Source organism: Silene latifolia, chromosome Y, assembly GCF_048544455.1.
Source record: "Silene latifolia isolate original U9 population chromosome Y, ASM4854445v1, whole genome shotgun sequence".
NCBI classification, from domain to species: Eukaryota; Viridiplantae; Streptophyta; class Magnoliopsida; order Caryophyllales; family Caryophyllaceae; genus Silene; species Silene latifolia.
Window position 1 is genome coordinate 421,506,976 of NC_133538.1, and position 18,921 is coordinate 421,525,896.

At 43.7% G+C, this 18,921-nt stretch overlaps 1 protein-coding gene across 1 annotated transcript; it reads left to right on the forward strand.

The window, feature by feature from the left end:
- The first annotated feature begins 12,575 nt into the window (after window positions 1–12,575).
- LOC141632453 (uncharacterized) lies at window positions 12,576–16,922 on the forward strand. The gene is made up of 6 exons (XM_074445000.1): window positions 12,576–12,714; window positions 12,767–13,111; window positions 14,614–15,771; window positions 15,874–16,238; window positions 16,722–16,809; window positions 16,885–16,922. Exons 1-6 carry the CDS (start codon window positions 12,576–12,578, stop codon window positions 16,920–16,922), a joined length of 2,133 nt encoding a protein of 710 aa, XP_074301101.1.
- The last annotated feature ends 1,999 nt before the right edge of the window (window positions 16,923–18,921 follow it).

An 18,921-nucleotide genomic window follows, 5' to 3' on the forward strand; every position in this document is an offset into this window, starting at 1 on the left:
AGATGCTCAGACGGGTATGAACTGTGAGGTGGAGAAGTCTGGTCATCTAAAGGAGAAGGTGGATATTTATCCCAAATGCAAGGGGCGGTAAAGTCAAATGGGTCAATCGGGTCCTCTATAATAGGTTCATCTATAATATCGTCATACACATCCCAATTAACCTCAAGACTGTCAAAATTTTCCTCCTCACTCTCCTTATCGCTAGACTCGTCAAGTTGGAGGTTCTCAAAGAGATCCTCCAAATCGACCTCACTATCAGTGCAAGAGTCATAAAGGGGTTCTAAAATATCCTCATAAAAAGGATTGTCAACCACGCTAATGGTCTCCTCTATGTTTCCGTCAGCATTTACTAGATCGGTTTCTAAGGTCTCACCCACCCCCTCATCTGAGTCAACATGAAGAGAAAAGTTGGGTTTAAGAGATTCAGCAGCAAACCAATTCAAGAATTCTAATACCTCATTTACGGGGATTCCTGTGAAATCCCACTTACCAATAGATTTTAGGTATGCTCGCGTAGGATCAGCCATACCCTTGAAGAGAGTCAAGCATATTTGGAATTCAGAGAATGCATCTCGTCTAGGCTCGACCCACTCCAAAAGCCTGGCGAAATAAGCGCCAAAAATTTCGTCCTCTTCCTGCGGAAAAAGAAGAGCGAAAGACATAAGAACGGTCTCAAGGAACCGAAGTTCCTTGAGACAAGAAATAAACTAAACAAAAACAGATAAAACTACGCTGCCTCCCCGGCAACGGCGCCAAAATTTGATACCGTCGTTTAGTATCAAAATTAAATTTATAAACCTAATTACTACTAACAGAAGTTAGCGGTAAGCAGGGTCGATCCGCAGGGAGGCATAATGAGATTTATCTGTTTCAATTCAGTCTATAGAGGAAGGGGGGGTTTGAATTGGACTATATCTAAATACAAATAAAATAAACTATAGCTAAAGCAATTAAATAAAAAGGTATAGATAATAATAAAAAGGAAACTAAGACGATCGGTTCACTGCGGCTACGACGGCGGTAATCCTAAGTAAGTCTGATAAAATCACATAAGATGGGCAAATAAGAAGTCCTCTCGGTCCAACTTAACAAGTAGCGCCTTTCAGCCTATGCTACTGGTCCCTAGGTCTCACTAATACTAGCTCTCGCCCAGAAAAGTGATTCCTAATGCCTAAATTTTACCTATCTTTCGATCTTAGTATAATTTAGTCGTCTCAATTATTAGTCTATTGCCCTTCCCTATCTCTCGATCTTATTGGGTCGGTCAATTCCTAAGCATTTAACAAATATCCTCTCGGTCGTTAAATATTGCAGTTAAATCAATTGAAACGAATCTGATTCTTACGCGAAGCAGTCGATCGACCAGATAGTCCAGTCGATCGACCGCGGGCTCAGTCGGTCGACTATTGACATCAGTCGATCGACTAAGACCCGCATCAGGTATGCCTAGTCTATGTCGTCTACGCTGTAGATTCCCTCACATCTTAGCATGGGGTAATTAGCTACTCATATCTAAACTAATAACAATAACGAATTTAACGATAGCAATTAAAGAAGACAAAATCTAACTAATTAAACAACAAATTGCATAAAACGAATAAGGCTTGGGATTCTAAGCTAGCAATTCTAACTACGAAGAAAAATAAAGCAATAAACAAACTGAAATTAAGAAGAGAAATACCGAAAACAGTAGCAAGAACAGAACCGAATGCAAGGAAAGATTTATTGAGAACTAAAACTAATCGAAAATTGAATTCTGAATTCCCTCTCGGGATATTCAGGTATATCCGATCCCCTAAACTGAATGCCAAAGTCTTACTTAAATAGAATTCTCACGTAACAAGTTTTCCTAAACCTAATTACAATGGGCTTCTCGGGTTTCTTATTTTAAATTTTGCGTCAGAGACTTGTGCAGTCGCGGTGTGGTCGATCGACTATTGGGACCAGTCGATCGACTGCAGGTGCTGTACAGTAATGCAGTCTGGCGAATTCTGCAGCGCGCAACAATCTTAAAACAGCTGCCAATTCTTCGTTACTATGTCAAATCAGGCTTTCTATGCTGTGTTGGAAAGCTAAGAGGATAAGCTTTCACCTCCAATTGAAATTACTCGATTATCAGCTCTAGAACTCGAGATATTGCCATTTGAAGCAGGCTGCAATATCGTGAAGTGCTTCTTTACTTGTTAAACTTGTACGCACCCATGCTTTTGCTATCTTTAGGCCTTGAAACGGGCACCAAGCTCATCGCTCGATTCAATACCTCATGGAAATCCTATGCTAAACACTCGGGAACGGATTCGGCTCATTTTCCGCTGGATTCTTCACATTTCTGCAATATTACACAAAAACACAGAAGTAGACAGAAATAGGGAAAACACTAGCTTAAACTTACACAAATGGGCTCTGAAATGCGTGTAAAATAGGGTGTAAAACATCATATAAATGATACGCATCACTGACCCCGTTTAAATGTTTTGAAAACTGTGATGATCCATTCGAGGATGGTGAGAAGTTGATTAGCAAGTATTTCTATGGAGTACATATGAGATCTAGCTGGGGATGGAGTTATCACTGGTTCTAGTCTTTAGTCTTCCGCTGATAGTTTATGACAATTTTTTTTCAATTTTGGATCTCAGTTTGCGACAGTTGTATTTTATATTTCCAGTTTTGGTTTAAGTTGTAAGCACTTTAAATATTTAAACTTAAAGTATGTTTCTTTATGGTCTCCTTTGATTATTATACCTCGGGTAACCGAGATGGTAGCATCTCCATGTGCTAGAGTGGTCTTGGTAAGGCACCTTGGTATATGGGGGTGTTACAAAGTGCTATTAGAGCGACGATTTTGGAACCTGTAACTAATGAACCCAATGAATATAAGGAGTTAAATTAAAATGAACCTAGGTGGGAGTTGTTAGGAGCTAATTCAAAGGCTTGGGAGACGTCCTAAAGTCGCGATCTTGCCCTTACAACTTTGAACTGGTCACTATGGGTGTGTCATGGGATCGCTACTTGTTTTGTTGTCTTTAAAATATATTTGTTGGATGAAGTATATGGTTGAGTTGGATGAATTTAATGAGATGATAGAAGTTTATGAAGTATGATGTGGAACATATTTAAGCGATGAATGATGTTATTAACTGGCTTATATTAGTAACATGTTGTTAGGAGAAGCTGATGTTGTATATTCTTTTATGCGTTTGAAGTTATACATATATATAAGCATGCGGGTAGTGTAATTCGTGAGCATGACTTGATCAAGTAGGGGAAACTCGATCGAGTTGGTTACACTCGATTAAGTGGGTATTTTGTGTGTTGGGCAGCAGCTACTGGAGTCGAGTTACTCGATCGAGTTAGGGGAGTACTCGATCGAGTGTCGTGTACTCGTCCGAGTACGTTTTAGTACTCGATCGAGTATGTTTTATGTTAGTTCAGGTCAGCTTCTGGAGTTGGGGTAACCGATCGAGTGTGTAGGTTACTCGATCGAGTGACTCCTACTCGATCGAGTAGGTGTGAGTACTCAATCGAGTATGTCTTTGTGCGGGTCATAATTGCTTTGAGCCGTAGGCTATGTGCTTACATTTATCTTTCTTTTTTTAGCTCAAAGATATGCCGCCAAAGAGATCAGTCGCGTATGTTAAGGCCCAAGAGATGAGCGTTGAGGATATCGCCAAAATGATTGAACACCAAGATGCGCTCACTGAGACCCTCAAGAGGTTGGGGAAAGAAAAGGAGACTGGGGTAGATTTTGCCAAGATGAGTACTACCATATCTCGCTTCAACTCCACTACCTATGTGGGCAGAGGCGCGACAATTCTTCTCGACAACTGGTATCGTGAGATGGAGAATATCCTTGGGGTGGTGCATTATCTAAAGGAGTTTAAGGTAGAACATGCTACGTTTCTACCTAAGGGACTCAGCCGGAGAGTGGTGTGATAAGGCAAAAGATAATGCTTTGGAGATCTATCTGAATTAGGGTAAGACCGCAATTCCGTGGTACTTGTTCAAAAGAGTTATGAGAAATGAGTTTGTTCCGAAGCATGTTCGCAGTAAGATGCAGAATGAGTTCGATTCTTATAAGATGACTGGGGACAGGATGGTGACAGAGTAATACCATAAGTTCAATGATAAGTCGAGGTATGCTGAGGATATGGGACTAACTCTGGCGAACTTAGCATTTCGATTTGAGAAAGGGCTAACTTACCATATCATGGAAAAGCTACCAACGGGGACCCTTACCGATGTGAAGGAGGTCTATAAGAGAGATAGACGGGCTGAAAGGTTGGTCAAAATGGCCAAGGAAACTAGGTAGAATATCTTACAGAAGAGGAAGGTCGAGAGTGATGGTGGTAATCAATCTGGTTACAAGCGTGGTAACCACAATCAGCCGAAGGCTTATTCTTCTGGGTCGAGATTCAGTGGAGGTTCTTCTTTCGGTCGTGGTGGTCGCAGAGGTAGCGGTAACTGGAGTATTGTATGTTTTAACTGTGGCGGTGTTAGCCACAAGAGGCATGAGTGTACTAGTGCTGCTGGGAGAGGCTTTCAGAGATAGTCTCAGGGGAAATTTTCTCAAATACCGACGCAGAGTTATGCAAGTAATCGGCGAGCTGGGTAGTGGAACAACCAAGGTGCGTAGAGCAATAATATTGGAGGTTCCAACCGCAATGGTGATAATTCCTATTAGCGTCCGACGGTAAATAACAATCGGGCATCAGCTGCCAAGTCTACTGCATCAGCTAGTACGGTACAAGGAGGAGGCCAAAAGAACAGTGGTAAACTTTTCATGATGGCCAAGCAGGAAGCTGAGGAGGATGCTCATGTGGTTAATGGTACTTTCCTTGTTCATAACACACCGTCTTTTGAATCAATGTTTGATTCAGGGGCAACCCACTCTTTTGTGTCTAGGACTCATGCCATAGCTATCGGTTTGGGAGAGTATGAGCTGGTAAAAGATAACGTTTTTATAGTTTTGGGAGAGTCAGTGTTATGTTCTAAGCTATATAGAGGGGTGTCCTTTATAGTGGGACAAGTAGACTTCCCGGTCAACCTGTTAGAGTTTCTTATGAATGGGTTTAAGGCTATCGTCGGGATGGACTTGTTGGGCAAGTATGAGGCTAAGGCTCTGTTTGGTAAAACTAACTGAAAAGGTAGCTGAAACTTGAAAAGGTAGATGAAAACTGAAAAGCTATCTGAAACCTGAAAAGGTAACTGATAAGGTTGCTGAAAATTAGGAACTGATAAGGTAGCTGATTATATATAAAAATGTTCGGCACTAACTGAAAAGGTAACTGATTTTGATGAAATGACGTAAAAGGATATAATAATTTTTTAATTGTATAGATTTAAAGGATAAAACCGGAAAATCAAACCAAATCAGGTACCTGGAATCTCAAATGCTACTCTAGGTAGCATTTCTTTTCAGGTAGCTTATTTGGTTAAATAAGCTACTTGCCAAATGCTTACAAGAAAATAAGGTACCTGAAATTTTGGTCAAATAATCTACTTTGACCAAATCTGGTACCTAAAATGCCTTGCCAAACGGAGCCTAAGATAGATTGTCAGCAAAAGAGGGTGTCTTTAAAAGGGTCTAAAGGAGTCAAGGTGTCATATAGGGGGTTCATAGTAAAACCTAAGATGAAGTTGATCGCGGTAATGACTTTAAAGTCATGTTTGAGAAAGAAGTGTCCTTTAATCCTTTGCTATGTGAGGGATATGTATTATGCGAGTAGAGGAGAAATCAGCATCCGACATACCAGTGGTTGGGGAGTTTGGTGACGTTTTTCCAGATGAGATACCAGGGTTACCTCTTAATAGGGACATTGAATTCAGTGTTGAACTCAAACCGGGGACGGGACCGATATATAAAGCACCGTACCGGATGGGGCCTAAAGCGTTAGAGGAGTTGAAGAAGCAGCTGGATGAGTTACTAGACAAGGGGTACATTCGACCTAGTGTATCCCCTTGGGGTGCACCAGTTTTGTTTGTGAAAAAGAAAGATGAGAGTATGAGGTTATGCATTGACTACAGGGAATTGAACCATGTTACAGTGAAGAATAAGTACCCTTTACAGAGGATAGATGATTTTTTGATCAGTTAATTGGAGCTTGTGTCTTTTCGAAGATTGATCTAAGGTCAGGGTACCATCAATTGAGGATCTGGGATGAAGACATCAAAGACAGCTTTTCGATCGCGGTATGGTCACTATGAATATGTGGTGATGCCGTTTGGGTTGACTAATGCGCCAGCGGTATTTATGGATCTGATGAACCGGGCTTTTAGCCAGTACTTAGATCGGTTCGTGGTAGTATTTATAGATGACAACTTAGTCTATTCCAAAACTAAAGAGGAGCATGAGGAGCACTTACGATTGGTGTTGTAAACTTTACGCGATAATCAGTTGTATGCCAAGTTATCTAAGTTTGAGTTCTGGTTGGAGAGGGTGGCTTTTCTGGGCCATGTGATCTCGAAAGTGGGTGTGTCAGTGGATCCTAGCAAGGTTGAGGCATTGGTAAACAGGGAAGCACCAAAGAATGTTGCTGAGATCCGGAGTTTCTTGGGTTTAGCTGGCTACTACAGGAGGTTTGTGAAAGACTGTTCTAAGATCGCTAGGCCTATGACAGCTTTAATGAGGAAAGAGACCAGATTTCGTTGGGATGAGAGTTGTGAAACAGCGATCCAAATATTAAAGGAACGTTTGACTACAGCTCCAGTATTGGCTTTACCTGAGGGGAGTGAGAACTTTGAGGTTTATACCGATGCTTCAAAGAATGGGTTATGTTGTGTTTTGATTTAGAATGGGAAAGTTATCGCTTATGCATCAAGGCAGCTGAAACCGTATGAGGAGAACTATCCTACTCACGACTTGGAACTAGGTGCAGTGGTTTTCGCTCTAAAGATTTGGAGGCACTATCTATATGGGGCAACCTTTAAAGTGTTTTCTGATCACAAAGGAGGTGGATGGAGCTCATTGGTGACTATGACATGGATATTATCTACCATGAAGGGAAGGCGAATGTTGTGGCGGATGCGTTAAGTAGGAAGAGTGTACATTCCCTATGAACAACTATGTCACTAATGAGGTTGAAAGATAAAGTGACCAAGATGGGGATACATGTGATCTAGAAGGGGGATGCTTAGGGAGATTTGACGGTTGAACTAGAGCTTTATGATGATATTCGGAGGAAACAGGCTCTTGATCCTTAGATTCAAGAGTGGAGGGCTGGAGTAGAGAAGGGGACAATGTCTCGGTTCTCTATTCATTCTGATGGGAGTGTTCGGTTTGATGGGAGATGGTGTGTACCTAAGGATGAGGAGCTGAGGAAGTTAATCATGACGGAGGCTCACTACACTCCGTATTCAGTGCATCCAGGTGGTGACAAGATTTATAAGGATCTTAAGCAGACGTTTTGGTGGCATGGGATGAAGAGAGAGACAGCTGAATTTATGGCTCGATGTTTGACTTGCCAGAGAGTCAAAGGGGAGCAACAAAGACCCCAAGGTAAGATTTAGTCTCTTGAGGTACCTGAGTGGAAGTGGGAATCTATCTCCTTGGATTTCATTGTGGGTTTACCGAGAACTCAGCAAGGTAATAATATGATTTGGGTGATCGTTAGACCTGTCAAACGGGTCGGGCGGGTCGGGTCTCGGGTCGGGTCATACGGGTCAGTGCAGAATACGGGCCGGGTCAAATACGGGCCGGGTCAGATACGGGTCGGGTCATACGGGTCACGGGTCGGGTTAGGGTCAGAGTACGGGTCAAGAAATAATTTTTAACGTCTTTTTTAAACGATGTTATTAATTTAAAAAAAATATTTTTTAAAAACGTAAAGTATATTTAAAATTATTATTTTAATCATATTCATCATATACAATAGTTATATTGATATAATTTTAGAAATAAAGTTTTTTAATAATTATTTTATTGATAAATATTATAAAAGATATATAAAATTGACTTTTTAGTTGAATTTTTAATTTTAAGTAATAAAAAAAGAATTTTTTAACTATATTTTCAAATATAATAAATAAATATTAATATTTTTAATAAAATTCATGATTTTCCCTTGAATCAACGGGTCGACCCGTTCGGGTCGGGTCTCGACCCTAAAATAACGGGTCATTTCGGGTTCGGGTCAAACGGGTCGCGGGACGAAAAAACAGGGTTTGTAAACTGTTTTAACAGGATTTTCCCTGAAAGGATCCGGCTTGATTATTGAGTAATTAGGGTATCTAGTTCAATAAGTTTAGAATAATAATATGAGTAAATAACAAGGAAGAATTAAGTATAAAGAATATCGCTTGTATTACTTTGATAAGTTTGAGTACAAACTCGTGTATATAATCAATATTCGGAAAGAGTGAGAGATAAATTGTAAATAACTGATGAATCATGAATGTCCTTATAATTGTTAGATTATGCTATTTATAGTTCTACAGATGCTAACGTTACATTCAACCTCAACGTTCCCCTTGATTGTTGGAGTTGTTAGCTGGAAAATAGGGCACATTCCTTATTAACACGGTTGACTCGTTCTTCTTTAACAAACCGTCCTTCCTTTCCTCTTGCACGTTCAGATTTACTAAGATTATGTGCTCCTTGTAGTTGGACTTGGTATTCCATGAGAGTAGGACGTGGTTATTTGTTCATATAACTGCATTTCTTATTTATCAATTTAATCCGGCTGCTGAGTGTCCCGCCAGGCTATTCTCGCACTTACCATCGAGCTTTTCTTCTAGGATTTAGTAGCTTGCTTATCTTGTGGCACTCTTCATTTGCCAAATAGTAGTTAGATTTGTCCGGTCCCTGGTTGCCTCAATCAGCCTAGTAAGGTCAGGCCAAGTTAGAGTCAGACCAGGCTAAATTGGGCCTAACAATTGCCCCTTGACATTTTACCCGTGCTGGATCAGGCCAGGGGTGAGATGTCAATTTTACCGGGTTAAACAATAAAAAGAATTATATTTACTCAATGACTCTTAGACTCCTAGTGACCGTTAATCACTTCAACGGCTAACTACATGATGTCATGCTGACAGTTTTGTGTTTCCTAGGGTTTTTGCACCGTTACTCTTCTTCTATAAATACGGTAATTGTGACAAGTTTATTTTTCACCAAAATTCTTCCACTTTCCTTGCTAAATCTTCTCTAAAATTCTTCCCTATTTCCCAGGAATTCCAGTTAGCTAACTTATAATTTTTCATTAAGTAAAATTTATCACGATAAATAAAACAATAAAGGATATGGGAGCCAAAAAGCGTTCTGCTTCCTAGAAAGCTACGGCTGAACCTGAACCTACAGGCGTCCATGAGGAGGAGGTGGTTTAAATTGATCCTCCTGCTCGTGCTATTGCGTTTAAATATCAAGATTCTATTTTTTCTGCTCTTCAATCTCTGGATCCCTATTTCCCTGAAGAAAACCCATTGAAAACGAACTATGATAGGGTTTTAAGGGAGAAAAAATTAATTCCTGATTCGGCTGAGGTTTGGATTCCTGAGTTTTGTCCAGTCAGAGCTAACTTGGTATCGCCTGGCTGGTTCTGTATTTATGAGTGGGCGTTCAAAGCAGGTTGTAAGTTACCTTTTACTCCTTTAATGATTGATACTATTCGTGCCATGGAAGTATCACCTTTCCAAATCATGCCAATGGTTTGAAAACTTATCCATTCTATTGAAAATTTATGTGCTAAGCATAAACTTGTAATTACTATTAACGATATCAAGGCAATATATCATTTGAAAAATCCTTCTACCGGTCGTTTCAATTTGAGGATTAAGTCGAAAATGTCTCCTTTAATTACTAACCTGGACTCTGGAGATGATAAAAGTTGGGCAAAGACTTACCTGTTCATCCGGACTGAAAGTCTGGGGTCAGGCTTTGATTATTTGAGATATCCTCCTTTGGAGAGTGGTAGGTTTCCTGTATTCTAAATTTGCATTTTATGTTATACGAAATTAGGATATTTAAGTTTTACCTGTGCATTTTTGATGATATTTGCAGCTCCTGACTGGGACTTCGACCCTCTTGACGAGGAGGCTATTTCAAGGATAGAGGCCTTTCTTTCTATTCCTAAGGAAGAGAGGGCTTGGCCTGCTAGTCTGGGCAGGGATTTATTGCCCTGGTATATGAAGACTAAGCTGAGTGTGGTTAAAGTACCCAAAGGCAAGCCTAGTGTTAGGCCCAAAATCTGGATATGGACTGACTTGGGGCAGCTGGCCTGGAAGCATTGCGGGATGCAGGATATCAGGGAGCCAGGGTAGCTGCATCAGCGGGCAACATAGGATGTGGGCTTTGATCTGCGCGGAAGAAGCTTGTGAGAGTCCAATCTGTTGCCAAATCCAAAGAAGGAAAGTCCTACCCGATGTCAAATTAGGAATAACTTGGAGGAAAAGCAAGAAACCCTAGCTCATCTATCTCCCCTATATAAAGAGCCTCAATGCAAAGAAGAAAGATCATCGAAAAATACAAGAATCAACCCTAGCACTCACAGCAAACGAACAAACTGTACTTCCTCTCGAATTATAGTGAAAATATTGGTGGGATTCCGTCTCCCCCCGCGGTTGTTTCCCACATTGGGTTTTGCGCGTCACCAAAAATTGCTTGTGTTCTTTGTTTACATCGCTCATACAGGATAACATACAACAATCATTCAAATCATAACATAGACCTAACGCTAAGACCGCTTTAACCCTAAATTGGTAGAAATTTACCAAAACAGTTTGGCGCCCACCGTGGGGCCTAGTGGTCGTCTTCGTCAGTCAGTCTACTCAAGAGTCAAAACATGTCCGGACACAAGGAAACCACCTCAAGCAGCGTCGGCGGTGTACCAGCATCACAGGTACCGCCCCCCTCAGCAGCGACACAGGTACCATCTCCCTCGGCAGCAGCGGCAGCACGTACAACTTTGGTTCGGACCACCACTGCTTTGCTCGGATACCAATGACCAAGCAAAGTCGAGTTCCCGAGGGCGGCAAGCCCATCTTCGGGAAGGGCTCAGACTAGTGATCCAGGAGTCGTCCAGGGACAACAGGGAGTCATGCAGTCAGAAAGAGGAGCACAACCCGGCAACGATTCGAGCTCCTCCGAGTCCCACCAGCATCATGATAAACGGGTTGGACACATTAGTTAGGACCATCAGGACTATGCAGAGTGAAAATAGAAGCATGAGATCCCAGATGGAAGAGGACAACAATCTCCTCCGAGCGCAGATCAACGAGTTAAGGAGCCAGGCCGCTAGTTCTGCCCCTTGGGTGCAGGAAGACAGATCTGGAAGGCCGCTAGGAGAAAGTGGGGATCGAAGGCAGACACGGATATTACCACGCGAAGTAGCACTCAGGCTGGACATGGATGGAACACCACAGCCAAGAGGAGGTCTGGTCCCAACAGGACTGGGGGCATTAACACCAGACGAGGAACCAGCACGCCAAGAGCCTACACCCACATCAGGCGCGGTGGGACAACAGAGAAGCAGGGCTACTGCTGCGGTCCCAATAACCAGGATGCCAATTACGAATCAAGTTGAATATACCTGGGAAGGCACTCCGGCGGCAGCAACATCGCAGGCGCGCCAAACAGAAGTCCTGCAACAGCAAAACTTTGTACGAGGAGCAGAATATCAGTCACAGGAGCATCTGCGACCCACCGGGAGAGAGACATACATAGAACAGCAGTACCAGGAACTACGGAGCCTCCTCCGGAGGGTCCCAGGAATGCCTCTGCCTATGGAGATGGCTGCACCAGAAAGCTACGCTGACTCACCGTTTACTGACGATATAGCTACAATGGCCTTACCAAAAGGATTTAGCGTCCCAACAATGACCCTCTTCGACGGAACCGCAGACCCCTGTGATCACATCAGTCAATTCAAGCAGAAGATGATGGTTACTGCCGCCATAGGAGCCTCAAAGGAGGCATGTATGTGTAAAGTATTCTGTTCAACCCTAACCGGAGCAGCATTACAATGGTTCGTTGGCTTGCCTAACGGGGCCATAGGTTCATTCGCTGATCTAGTCAACGCATTTAACCAACAGTTCTCCGGAGAGAACACCAAAGCGACAAGCGACACATGCAGGATCGTCCAGGAAATAGGTGAATCAATCAAAGATTATGTCACCAGGTTCAATGTAGAGAAAGTCTCAATACGTGGCTGCGATGTGTCCACTGCCATCAACGCCTTCAGGCAGGGCCTAGATAAGGAATCCAGCTTCTACAAAGAATTAACGATGTACCCTTGTGAGAGATTCGATGAAGTCCAGCAGAGAGCTACAGCGGCATTAAGGTTAGAAGAAGACATACATGCTCGAAAGGGAGTAACAAACTTCAACAAGACAAGCAGGAAATTTGCAGTAGAAAAGAAAGACGAATGAGCTAAGCCATACAGCAGACCCAACATCAGCAGAATAACAGAAAAAACTCAGCAAATTGACGACTCTCTGCATCCCCCTAAATTATCTGAGTACGGATTCAACACGGGAATGGAAGGACTGCTGAAAGCACTTAGAAGCCTAGGTGATCAGGTGAGGTGGCTGAAGCCTCCCACTCAGGACCGACCCAACGACGACAGAGACAACAACAAGAGATGCGAATGGCACCAGGACATAGGTCACAGGACATAAGACTGCTACAGGTTGCGAAAGGAAGTAAAGTTTCAGGTACGCAAAGGAAACTTGGATCACCTGCTATCACGTGGGGGCAAGCAGGACAGGAGGGAAGCAGCGAATCAGGTGCTCCCTTCTGCTCCACCCATATGCACGAAAATTATTAACGTGATAACAGGCGGATCCGAACTATTAGGTTTGACATATTCTGCCGCTAAGAGGAAAGCTACTGGAAGTAAAGGGGATCATCCAGAAACTTCGTATAGGGTAAGCCAGAGTAATTTAACCCTGGTAACTTTCGATGAGACTGAAATAGAAAGCAGTGCAGAGCAACATGACGATGCCCTAACTATAACTTTATCCGTTGGCAATTGCACCGTACGAAAAGCATTAGTGGATACAGGGTGCTCTGTGAATCTCATCATGCTCGAAACCCTCAAAACTATGGGTTTCAATAAAGAGAACCTGATAAAGAAATCTGTGCCCCTGGTAGGATTCAGTGGTGAAACCGCGCATTCGGTGGGTGAGGTAACCATCCCAACATATATTGAAGGAGTTTATAAACTAGTGAGATACCTAGTCATTGAGGGTCCAACCACCTACAACGTGATACTAGGAAGACCATGGCTGCATCAGATGAAGGCGGTGCCCTCAACATATCACCAATGTCTCAAGTTCCCAACACCATGGGGCACGGTCACAGTAAAAGGAGATCGAGAGGCATCCAGAAACTGCTACGCTCAAGCCCTCAAGGCTACAACCAAGCTCCCTTCATAGCAGTTACAGAACCGGGGCACCTCGACAGAATATAAGGAGCCTCCCTCAGAGGAACTGGACCAGATACACCTGGACGAGGCACACCGGATAGAACAGTATTGATTGGGGCAACTTGCAGTGAAGAGCTGCGCAGCCAGCTGATTCAATTTCTCAAGAACAACATGGACTGCTTCGCTTGGTCCCACAATGATATGGTAGGTATAGACCCATCCGTTATTTCGCATAAATTAAGCGTGAACCCAAGCTGCACCCCGATACAGCAGAAGAGAAGAAAATTTGCGGTAGAAAGAAATAAGGTCATTAACAAGGAAGTAGACAGCCTCCTGGCAGCAGATAAAATTAGGGAAGTTAGCTACCCTGAGTGGCTCTCTAATGTAGTAGTGGTGCCCAAGAAGAACGGCAAATGGAGGGTGTGTGTAGACTTCACAGATCTAAACAAAGCTTGTCCTAAGGATCCCTTCCCACTGCCACATATTGATGCAATGGTGGACGCTACTGCGGGACACGAAGTGCTCACTTTCCTCGATGCCTGGAGCGGTTATAACCAGATCAAAATGCGTCCACAAGATCAAGAAAAAACAGCATTCATGTCAGAAAGAGGCATATATTGTTACAAGGTCATGCCCTTTGGCCTGAAGAACGTCGGTTCCACTTACCAACGGTTGGTAAATAAAATGTTCAAGCAGCAAATAGGAAAGACCATGGAAGTATACATAGACGACATGGTGGTGAAGTCCAAAAAAGCAGAAATGCACATGGAGCACTTGACGGACACCTTCCAAACGTTAAGGTAGTTTAAAATGAAACTTAATCCGTCCAAGTGCTCGTTTGGGGTGTCTTCAGGAAAATTCCTAGGGTATATGGTGACCCAGAGGGGAATTAAGGCAAGCAAAGAACAGATAAGAGCAATACTCCACTGAATCACCCGGAAGCCAAAGGACGTGCAAAGGTTAGCGGGGAAGGTGGCGGCCTAAACAGTTCATATCAAGGGCCTCGGAAAGGTGCAAGCTGTTCTATGATATATTGAGGAAGAGTCAGAAATTCGAATGGACTGAAGAACATGAAAAAGCGTTCGAAGAACTCAAAAGCTACTTAAGCACACCACCGTTGCTCGCAAAGCCAGAGCAAGGGAACCACTATTCTTGTACCTTTCAGTCACGGAAGCAGCTGTAAGCGCGGTCTAAGTCAAAGAACAGGAGGGAGTGCAGCATCCCGTATATTACATTAGCAAGTCTCTGCTTCTTGCAGAGACCAGGTATACTTCTTTCGAAAAACTAGCATTGGCTTTGGTTACTGCTTCTTATAAATCATGGCCGTATTTTGAATCTCACACCATCCATGTCATAACCAATTACCCACTAAAGACTATTATGAGGAAGCCTGAACTTTCGGGCAGAATGACTAAGTGGTCAGTACATCTTAGTGGCTATGACTTGCAATTTGAACCCAAAACGGCGATAAAATCCCAAGCCCTAGCAGATTTCGTCTCTGACTTCTGCCCTGCCACCCATGGGGAGGCAGAAGAAGGAATGCTGGCAATAACAAGGAATCAGGATGGTGAAATATGGACCCTATACATTGATGGAGCCTCAAATGTAAGAGGGGCTGGTGTAGGTTTAGTCCTTCGATCTCCTAAAGGAGATATGATAGTACAGGCTATTAGATGTGAGTTCAAGGCAACCAACAACAAAGCCGAGTACGAAGCCCTTGTACTTGGAATTCAGATGGCGTCAGGGCTCAAGGTGAGGAACCTGAGGGTATACAGTGACTCCTTACTTGGGGTGAATCACGTAAACAATGAATACGTAGCACGTGATTCAAAGATGATAGCCTACTTGAAGATAGCCACAGAGCAAAGGTTAAAGTTTAGAACGTTCAAGATAACTCAGGTGCCGTGGGAGCAGAACGTGGAGGCAGACGCCCTGGCCACGTTAGGATCCACCTTCCAACCCATAGAGTTATCGAACATACCGATTACCCATGTGTTGACCCCAGCCATCCAGAGGGAGCCAGATCAGAGACCGGTAAAAGAGGATGTACATGTGCAGTATGCACAGGGAGCCAGGACCCTGGTTTCCATAGTAGGACAGCAGGATGCAGATTGGAGGGCTCCATACCTAAATTGGCTAAGGGATGGGACACTCCCTGAAGACAGAAAGGAAGCACAAAGTTTCAGAATAAAAGCTTGTAGATATATCATGATTGACAATATTCTCTTCAGGAAATTATTGGCAGGACCATGCCTCAGGTGCTTAGGCAAAGAGGAAGCTGAAACAGTACTGAAAGATGTGCACAGCGGGGAATGTGGGAACCACGCTAGAGGACGAAGTCTGTCAAACAAAATCTCAAGACAAGGGTATTTCTGGCCCACCATGCGCGCAAACGCCGTAAATCACGCTAAACGCTGTGAGTCATGTCAAAAGGCGGCTCCAGCAATCCACCAGCCAGCAGAACCAATGCATCCGATTATCTCTCCATGGCCGTTCATGATGTGGGGCATGGACATAGTGGGTAAGCTACCCAGGGCTCCAGGAAACAGGGTATATATGCTAGTTATGACCGACTACTTCTCAAAGTGGATTGAAGCAGAGGCAATGATAGAGGTAAAAGAACAGCAGGTGATCTCTTTCATCAAGCGCAACATCATAAGCAGATTTGGGATACCATCTGAAATCATATGCGATAACGGGTCCCAGTTCATATCAGATAACACTAAAGGTTTCTGTGCACGATGGAACATAACACTAAGAAAATCAGCCCCCAGATATCCGCAAACCAATGGCCAAGCCGAGTCTAGCAACAAAATCATTGTGGAGAAACTCAGAAAACTTCTGGAAGAGTTGGGGGGAAAATGGGCAGATGAACTACCATTGGTACTCTGGTCAGACAGAACAACACCGAAATGGCCAGGAGCCTGGATACCGTTTATGAGCTACGAGAGAGTGCCTATATACGTATGGGATCATATAAACAGTCGGTAGCAAGGACATATAACAATAATGTCAAAATCAGGACCCTTGAAGTAGGGGACCTCGTACTCAGAAGGGTATTCGAAAATACCAAGAACCACAAAGCAGGCAAGTTTGCCTACAAATGGGAGCGGCCATATCAGGTCAAAAGCGTTATCAAAAATGGGGCATACAGGTTGATGACCATGCATGGTCAAATCCTGGATAAACCCTGGAACATCCGTCACTTGAAACGATACTTTGTCTGACAAAGTACCAAAACTTTAGTGTACAAAGGACCTTTCAAAAGTCCGTGAAGCAAAAAAAAAGGGTGGGGGTTAGTATATGCTCTAGGCGTCAGTGTGTTTTAGAAAACTTTTCCTTTTTTTAAATTTTTTTGTTCTTTAGTCAAGTAGAGTCGTTTTTAAACCAAGTAGTCCAGGCTGTGGCTTCCTGGATCCAGGTGTTGCCCTGGAACACCATGAAATAGCACCAGGTAATTTGCGCTACTTTGGACCTTAAAATGATTCTACGAAGAAAGGCTTTGATACTAATGTTGGTTACTTGTCAGATGAGGAACACTTTAAGGGTCCAGCCCCTGCCATGTGAGGCTACGAAGACGCTTATCGTAAGTCAAGCCACATGGAGAGCATACGCCGAGGTAGCGCGCAGGGTACGGCATACTAAGACCACCCATACCTTAACGTTAACTCAGTAATCCCATAGCTATGTCGTCGATCAAAGAGTGCACGCACCGATTTCAAACGTCTAGAACCACAAGGAACGCAACATTCCTTGTTAGTCAGGAACATTCAATGGAGGTACGCTCTAATCAGCCTACCCTAGTGATAAGATATTTTACGTCATGGGTAAAATATATTATCAAAAGTCTGTCGCCAGAAACAGGAGCTGTGCACCTGGAGCCAGGTTAGCTTCCTGGGTATATCTATGTGGAATCAAAACTCCAAAAATCAATGGCAAAAATGCAAGTATAACAAAAGTAGGGCCTGGAAACCTGGGCCCAGATCTACTTTAAAATAGGGCACCTGCTACATTTAGCAGGCGCCATCAAAAGTTCAAAACATGCACACCGGCAGGCACAAAACGAACCAAAACAAGAAAGAAAAAAAAGAGTTTTTTTTACAAAACTTGCGCCACACAGGGCCAAGTCCCCAGATAATTTGAAATAAAATTTAAGAGAGGTCAATCCTCTCGATAACTGCTTCCCGACCATTGCTCTGCTCCCCATGCTCTGTTTGCTTCTCCGTTGCAGGTGCCTGAACAGCCTCAGAAGTTGCAGTGGCGCCATCACCAGTCTCCCCAGCCAGGATCTCCTCGACAGTCCTAGAGATGGCTCCAGAAATATCCATGGCTGTATACTCAGGCTCCGGGTTAGTAGCTTCAGCTTCAGGAGGAAACAGGGCGCTCAGATCCATGCCATTGGAAAATGCACGAGCAAACTCTGCCAGCTCCTCCTCCAGGTTCCAGGACGTGTGCCTCCCCTCGATATAGGCACGGATGCAGTCAATCCGCCCCTCAAAAGCAGTATAGGCACCCACATTCTTGGCTAGCTCACCATCTCTTCAAAGACGGGGCCTCTCGCCTTTGTCCGCCAAATGTCGAACGCAATTAGCCTCCTGGGTTCTCGCCAGCTGGTCTTTTTATTTGCCTCCTCTTTTAAAGCCGCATGGAGCTGCTCCCTCAACTTAGAGCAGGTAGCAGTGAGCTCCTTGTTCTTCCCCACAGAGACCAGACATTCAATCTTGGCCCTCTGCAGCATCTTACGAAGATAGAGGGAAGATTGGAGAGACTACAATAAAAAAAACGTTAGTCATGGAAGCACATGGGCAAAGGAAGAAAAGAAGCAGTGGAAGGAGACTCTCCAGGAAGCAGTGTTCCGCAGCCAGGTTGGTCATTTCTTGGGGGGGGGCAATCGAGTCAAACACCTTAGAGCAAGCCGGAGTCAGAAGCCTTTCCAGTGCAGGCCAGTAGTGGGCACGATCAGCGTCCCCAAACTCAGCAGGGAGGCGTAGCAGCAGTTCGTCAGTGTGAACAGGGGACCTAGATGCACGCGATATTGGGGTCACTTCGATGGGCTCTGGAGCAGGTCTGGAGGAGGATCTCCTTCTTGAGGAGGCAGGGGAGTTAGAGGAATCAGCAGTTCTTTTCCTGGCATGGCGCATCAGGATCTTAGAGGCAGACGGTCTAGCACTTCCTGCAGGGGCACAAGAACGCAGGGGATCAGAATAAAGAACTAGTGGAGGTAAGAGATTCCAAGAGATTGAAGGGTGTTTACCAGAAGACATGGTTTCTTCGGCAGCAGAGTCGGCTAAGCCAGAGAGCAAAAGGGGGAACAGCCTGCGATCTTCAGGGATGGAAAAGAGCTTGGCAACAGAAGTATCCTCGTCCTCGGATTTCTTGGGGTTCGTGAGTTCTGCATCAGATCAAAGATTAAGAACAGTAAGTGACAAGAACAATAAAAAATGGATATGCAAAATATACTTACTCTTAGCAAAAATCCAGCGCTCAAACAAGTAATCAGCATGAATGGGGAGAGAATCAAGCTTGACATAGAAAAAATCCTCATACCACCCGTCGTCCTTCCCTT

Excerpts from the sequence above, each read along its gene's own strand:
- LOC141632453 (XM_074445000.1), top strand. The coding sequence starts at position 12,576 with ATGGCACCAGGACATAGGTCACAGGACATAAGACTGCTACAGGTTGCG. Across the intron at positions 12,715-12,766 it reads GGAGGGAAGCAGCGAATCAG|GCGGATCCGAACTATTAGGT; the intron begins GTGCTCCCTTCT and ends ACGTGATAACAG. Across the intron at positions 13,112-14,613 it reads TGAAACCGCGCATTCGGTGG|AGACCAGGTATACTTCTTTC; the intron begins GTGAGGTAACCA and ends TGCTTCTTGCAG.